A 7,148-nucleotide genomic window follows, 5' to 3' on the forward strand; every position below is an offset into this window, starting at 1 on the left:
ATATATATATATATATATATATATATATATATATATATATATATATATATATATATATATATATATATATATATATATATATATATATATATATATATATATATATATATATATATATGGGTTGTATAAATATTTCGATTCTACAGAATACACAATTATACTGCTAGCACCAGCTCTTCCGTCTAAAACTTCTACATTTGAACTTCATCAACTACAGCGAACACAACCATAATGCTAGCACCATGGGTAACTCACCGGTCAGGTGACTGGGATCAGCCACTGAAGTTTATACCCGAACGTTGGATTGGCTGGAGCGGGCCTTCAGGAGTTAAGCGACTGGTAAGTCAGCGTCAGACATTCTTCACCATTGATATGATATACATGTGATATACATATGGTATACATACATGTGTGTTTCTATTAGTTCTTCCCGGTATACGCTACTGAGGTGCAATTCTGAAGCCTGGATCGGCTGGTGCGGGCTTTCAGGAGTTAAGTGACGGGTATGCTATTGCGATAGAGTGTTCCTGTTGTGGATGCCGAACTTTCACTGTCACGCGCAGAAATTGGCATCAAATAATCGGATCGGTTACAAACCAATCTATACAGCATAGGTATGCACAGGTGTCGCCTACGGATATGTACATCAGCAGGCGTAGTATTTGTATCTAGCATTTTATTGCGTACGGCCTTATGGTTGCCTATAGATCTCATATCTACATACCCCGTTGATGATTTAGTGCGCTGTGCTTGGTGATGAGCTGTTCACCGTTACATAATACCAGACGAGTATCATCTGCCCAGGCCTTGTGGACGATTGCCGTTTTCAATAACGGTCCTATTTTTAACCCGTCATATCCAAACCCTCATGTATGTCGTCCATCCAACCATCTCCCACACCACTCAACCAGAAGCGTGTTGAATGCCGCATCGTCTATGCATACACAGCTTAGGATTTATTTTATATCAGCATACGTTCTGACCCATTTTATATCAGCATGAGTTCTGACCCATTTTATATCAGCATACGTTCTGACCCATTTTATATCAGCATACGTTCTGACCCGTTTTCCTGTGCTTATATCCAGTCCTACATGCCCTTCTCGTCCGGTCCAAAGATGTGCATCGGTCACAGACTAGCAACACTGGAAATGAAATGCGCACTCATCGATGCTGTCAATAAGTTCGAGTTGAAGCTGTTGCCTGGGTTTGTAGTTAAAGAAAAACTGCGCGTCACACTGAGGCCCGAACCGTCCATGACACTTCTGGTTAGCGAGATACCATAACAGCTGGGCTATATTCTATAACGGAGGATGGTACGCACACGCGCGTATGTGCACAACAGGATACGCAGACATACAAACACAGACACGAGTATAGATACGTACTCAGGTTCATGGCACGCATGTACGAGTGCATGCCTGCATTGGGCTGAGCTCCGGGGATGGCTGACGTTGCTGACAAGAGTTGAGTTGAGTTGAGTCCGGCAGTGAAGACGGATTCCCCTATACTTAGGTCTACATACATATATCCATACATCCATACATACAATATGTATCTATCTATCTGCGATAGTGTGCAGCCACCCACTGAATTGAGTCCCTGGGATTGTCCTGCATAGTTGTCTAAGAAGAATAGGCTGTAACGCACATCCTCTCGCATCTGTGTCACACCGTGTGGGATGGTGTTGTCGTGTACTGTGGCAGATCCGGCGACACGCACCGGTGTTTTAAACCCCGCCTGGGTGGTGTATACTATATTGCCACCTATGTAATCGGCCCCATCCCGGTTCAACAGTACCTGGGAGAACCAGAAAATGGGTCGAAAGTCTGAATTTTGGCAGAAAAATGAGCACAAGACGTAATATAATTAAAAATATACGAGTTAAAGACAGACCCAATTTTCTTGCGTACTTACCTGTAGCGTACGGCGCGAATGGTCCATGTGGAAAGGTATGCACTGTGGAGGAGAGAGAGATAGAGAGAGAGAGAGAGCACACGAACGCGCACGTTAGGCATTATTGGTCGAATAAACGGTTCATCTGTCGAATCCCAAAATATGCACAACCCTACAGATACGGGCAGACATCCAATCAACCAACAAATGGCACGTATGAACACTGCGATGAATTCACCTGTCCATTAGCTTGCACGCGTCTCAGCTTGATCTCGGAATACTGATTGCTGATCAGCGCCGCAGGCTTCTCCACATTACGCGCATCGAGCAAACCCGTCAGCTGCAGCACGTTTAGTGTGACTTTAAAGTCTGCTGCTGTTGCTTTGCTATCCACAACAGTACCTCCCAGAGCACGTCGGATACATTCACAGCCTCGTTCGCGTTCAAAGCCACGTTCCCGTGTACTGTAATCGGTCCGTGTGAATCTGCGTGCAGCGCTTCGACGCAATCCATCAGTGTAGCACACTGGCACTCGCTCAACACAGGCGCCGTGAAGTGTTGGAAGGAAACGTCGGCGTTGGGTGCATCCGCAAAGTGGGCTACGACCGCTTGGGCGTCCGCAATTGAGTCTTCTGGCGACAGCTGCTCAGAGGCTGCCAGGTTTAACACACTCGAGTACTTCCCGACAGGCCCTGCTAAGGTCGTCTGTGGACTTTCGAACTCGCCAATGTCGACCATAAAGTCTGTGTGGAAGGGAGAAAGAACGGATTCAAAACAGGTAAGCAGGTGTGGGTGGAATGGATGAGGTCTGCGCACCTGTCATACCGGGCTTTTTTTTGTCCCGTTCAACACGGGAGTAATGGTACGAGTGGGACGGTTTGCGAGAAACACAGTAGAAAAACAATCAATGCACACGAGCAGATAGAATCCAAATAGGCAACTGCGCCATGGTGTTGAGTGTAGATCACAGCGTCATTGCTTGTGGAAGTCGTCAGAGACAAGCCACACTTTCATTGTACCTCCAACACAGCCACAGAGCGCACAAGACAGCACCAGAGAATCAACAGGCCAAGTAGCCCCCTATAACAGAGACACGCCACACTTTCATAGTACCACCAACACAGCAACAGAGCGCACAGGACAGCACCGGAGAATTAACAGGCCAAGTAGTCACATATAACAGAGACACGCCACACTTTCATAGTACCCTCAACACAGCCACAGAGCGCACAGGACAGCGCCAGAGAATCAAGAGACCAAGCAGCCACATATAACAGCGACACGCCACACTTTCATAGTACCCCCAGCACAGCCACAGAGCGCACAGGACAGCACCGGAGAATCAACAGGCTTAGTAGCAACATATAAAAGTAGCCACATATAATTAGAAGGTATTTACCTCATAACCGGGTGCACGACGGGGGTCCACGTGATGAAAGTTGGTCGAACGTTGGGGAATAGTTCTAATAGGACCTGCTGCGTGCATTTGTTCCGAAAGCTCTCGTGTGCTCGTTGGTTGCCATGACGCTGGTGTGCCTGTTGGGTGCCATGACGCTGATGGATTTATTTCTTCCGCTGGTGTATTCATTTTGTCTTTGAACTTCGGTACGACAAATTTTATACATGCCGTTAGCACATCCCGATCCTCGACACCGCGATCTAGAGCACTCTTCATCCACATGGCTGAGAATTACAAACAACAGGAAACACCGTGCATTAGTGCTGGTTCAAAAGAATACCAAACAGGAACCAAACACATTCATCGAACTCACATACACTGCAAAGCTGAGTGTCTCATTAAGATGAAGACATAGGCCAAGGCAGAACTTTCTGCGTGTTACTTCAACAGCCAGGATTGTCTGGACTGACATAGCTATCTGTGTCTGTTTACATACTCATACTGGGCATGAACCTGAATACCTATCAGCTGAATCTGAACACTTATTAGCCCACCTGGGTAGAATCTGAACTTGCAAATATCTTGCATATATAGAATACCCACCCACGAACACATTTTTGCAGATCCGGGTTTCAAAATTCAAAATCACATGCGCATGTATGCGTGCAACTAGTAAAAAATATGTAAGCGAGCATATCTCCGCCGGCCAGGTTGGCAAGTGCGTTTTGTAAATCGAACCATCGAGTTAAAATTCCATTCAGCAATTCACCCGATCAAAACTCACACGCATCAGTGCTGTCGGGTTGGTCAGGGACAGACGAGACTTTGGGGTCGGATACAAACTGTCTGGGAATGGTGTACATCGTCTTGTCCGGTTGTTTCAGACACATAGCCCACTTCTCAGAGAGTCCGCACACATGCACTTCGCTGCCCGGTTCTATGCCGTTGTAAGGATACAAAACGCGGCGTGTTTCGGGCTTCAATGTCATTATGCTGTCGGTAGTATGTGAGAGTGTTTCAAGTAGATGAATTCGTTGTATATAGCGGTACACGCTTAGTGACGGTGGCCATGTAGAGCGTATCAGCATTCTTACAAAGGATACAGTACGAGTGGGTATGTGTACAAAGAGTCGGGCAGACAATTAACGGGGTGCAACCGCTCTAAAGAATATGTCATCACGTGCAAGTTATTGCGGAGACGTCATGAGAGTACATGCACAGCTCGAGAATGGATTTTTACATCCGTGAGCGCTGGTGTTTAAGACTGCAGAGCGATGTCGAATTAAGCAAGGGCGGGTAAATCAGATACTCGACACAAGGAACAGGCACAGCAGATGGTTATACCAAGTGTAGCTACACCGCCAGTGAACCACTCGAGATACGCACCACGAGTATTCATTAAATTGTGCGAGAATGGGAATGGGTAGAAGATTAGACACACCAGCACAGATTGGGCTGCAATGGTGGAAAGCAAATGTAAGCATTTTCTTTTTTCTTTGTATTGATTGAAAAAAAAAATTGCAGGTTTGTGCTTTTCTCGGCATACGCAGCTTTGATCCTGTAAATATATTGCCATATATATTTTGCGCACAAACACTTTACATACTTTGGGGCGCATGTCTGGTGTGTTCGCGTCAGCACATTCCAGGTATCCTCTTCACCGCATGCCACACATCTGGCTCGTAGATTGTTAATCCTTCGCCTGGCTGAGTATGCCGGAGCTATATCATTTGGACATATACTAACGCGACACTGTGGGCAACGTTTGCGGATTTGAACCTCCTTGAGGATATGATCGAGACAGTAGAGGCCCTCGCAGCACTGCAGGTCAGACGCCTCTACAGGAACATCCTGGAATTTTTGGGGTGCGGTTGCATATTGTACTTGAGTATTCAATGGTGGATAACACGTGTTTGCCTGTGTAGTATGTTCCGATTGTGGACGAGACAAAGCATATGCTGTTTCGCGATGTGATTCGGTTATGTGAAACGAGTATTGCACAATTGTTCGTAGAATTATATATACTCGACATACACCTCATAAATGAGCAATCGCTCGCAATCCAAAGTGCGTATGATTGCAGGATACGCTCGGAGAAGGCACACACATACCATGCAAATCACAAACGAGATTTCTCCCGTGGGTATGAACTCGAACTTCATACTATAACGCAAGTGGGGATGCACTGTGCTGTGTCCAAATGAAAGCACAACGTATCAGTGAAAGATTACTTGACCGCTGAAAGTATTCTATTTATTTATAAACCAAGAGACCTATATAACACATTCTACTAAATACATACTACTACATTAAATACATACTACTATAGAGAGGCGTTAAAAAAATAGAATAGAGGAAGGCTACGAGCCTATGCATCAAGAAGGTTATGATCTTGGTGACTTTTGTATTTGTAGCTCCCTTATATATTATTACTCTCTACATCTAAATATTTATATAGATAGATCAAAGATTCGCCAGTCGCCCCCATTTTATTTATTTTGTGCCAGAGACTGCTCTACTCTACAGTCTACAGTACTCTACAGTCTATACTCTCTCTGACTCTATGTATTTAGTAGAGACTAGAGAGAGTAGTAGGTAGTAGAGAGGCAGAGCTACCACTACTACTAGTAGAGTGTGCCAGAGACTGCTCTACTCTACAGTCTACAGTTATACTCTCTCTGACTCTATGTATTTAGTAGAGACTAGAGAGAGTAGTAGGTAGTAGAGAGGCAGAGCTACCACTACTACTAGTAAAGTGGTTTTGAAAATATGTAATCGATTCATTAACGTTTATTCGATCTCTGCTGGTTTATATTGTACAAATACTAAACGTTGATTCTGCTTTGAGAAAAACATATGATATTTTAACGTTAAAAAATGTTGTGTACTGTACGTATAAATATGCCGCCAAAAGTTTCAAGAAACGTACGGAATAATAGGTTGGAGACGAAATATCACTATTTAGGTCATAGCAACAAAAGCTGTGTCGTCGGATTTGCTTTTTATTTAATTACATACAAATTAAAGCTCTACTACTTACTCTAGTAGAGAGAGTATTTAAGTGTGTGCATACTCGTTGAGTTGTATATACACATGAAGCATAGTAGTAGTATGTATATTAAGGGTCATTTGTAGTGCACTCAGGGAATACATATATGGCTTAGTAAATTTTAGTAATCGTAGTACTGCTTACAGTGGCAGTTCACGCTTGCATCCCAACATAAAAAGTAGATAGTAGTCTGTGGTTAGTCTCGACAAATCTCCTGTAAGCAAGAATCCAAGGCATAGGCACGTGCACTTGTACACATACATCCACATACACATGTACTCGTAGATTTGATCTGATATAACTCATACGAACGGATGCGTGTATGTATGGAGCCTTGCATACATATCAGACAGTATACAGTTTGACCGCTTTCGTGTTTGGCTTGAAGTGAGAAAGATAGCACGATGCTGAAGCCCAGTGGAACTATTAGCAAGCTCACGACGGTGGTTGTACTTACTGTATTTTCTATAGTATGGATATATACGCACAGAGATCTATATAGAGGTATGTTTTATGACGAACAATTTTTGTGGCTTTCATATCCCCATGTCACGATTTGCAGAAAGACAGTGCATTTCAAGAATGCATGCTCCATTTGTTTAAGCAAATAAATAGAGAATCTGCAAGAAATTGTGTGGATATTTTGATATTATCGACAATGTACACATCCAGTTTTTGCATGACATGAGTGATCATACAAAGTGGTTATCAATTTATTATCTTATTGTGAATTGAAATTGTACCTGCATGTATATATATATATATATATATATATATATATAGTGTGTGTGTGTATGTATGTAT

General features: G+C 43.6%; 3 protein-coding genes across 4 annotated transcripts in view; 1 reads left to right on the forward strand and 2 right to left on the reverse strand.

Moving 5' to 3' along the window:
- Nucleotides 1-1,884, forward strand: part of SARC_09074 — a gene marked incomplete at its 3' end in the record, with an annotated part of 5,467 nt that extends 3,583 nt beyond the window's left edge. The window contains exons 7-8 of one of the 2 annotated variants that reach the window (XM_014296927.1): nucleotides 218-339; nucleotides 1,089-1,884. In XM_014296927.1, the coding sequence (XP_014152402.1) occupies nucleotides 218-339; nucleotides 1,089-1,286 (320 nt within the window). The remainder of the gene's footprint in view (nucleotides 1-217; nucleotides 340-1,088) is intronic. The other variant, XM_014296926.1, reaches the window with a different exon arrangement.
- Nucleotides 1,395-3,577, reverse strand: SARC_09075 (hypothetical protein; the record flags this gene model as incomplete). Its single annotated transcript, XM_014296928.1, has 6 exons — nucleotides 1,395-1,457; nucleotides 1,591-1,800; nucleotides 1,918-1,959; nucleotides 2,135-2,236; nucleotides 2,299-2,639; nucleotides 3,304-3,577. The coding sequence occupies 6 exons, from the start codon at nucleotides 3,575-3,577 to the stop codon at nucleotides 1,395-1,397; spliced, it is 1,032 nt and encodes a 343-aa protein (XP_014152403.1).
- Nucleotides 3,578-4,068: 491 nt separating this feature from the next.
- Nucleotides 4,069-5,457, reverse strand: SARC_09076 (hypothetical protein; the record flags this gene model as incomplete). The annotated part of the gene is made up of 3 exons (XM_014296929.1): nucleotides 4,069-4,288; nucleotides 4,902-5,146; nucleotides 5,407-5,457. 3 exons carry the CDS (start codon nucleotides 5,455-5,457, stop codon nucleotides 4,069-4,071), a joined length of 516 nt encoding a protein of 171 aa, XP_014152404.1.
- Between the last annotated feature and the right edge of the window lie 1,691 nt (nucleotides 5,458-7,148).

This window comes from Sphaeroforma arctica (genome assembly GCF_001186125.1).
Source record: "Sphaeroforma arctica JP610 unplaced genomic scaffold supercont1.882, whole genome shotgun sequence".
Classification (NCBI taxonomy): Eukaryota; class Ichthyosporea; order Ichthyophonida; genus Sphaeroforma; species Sphaeroforma arctica.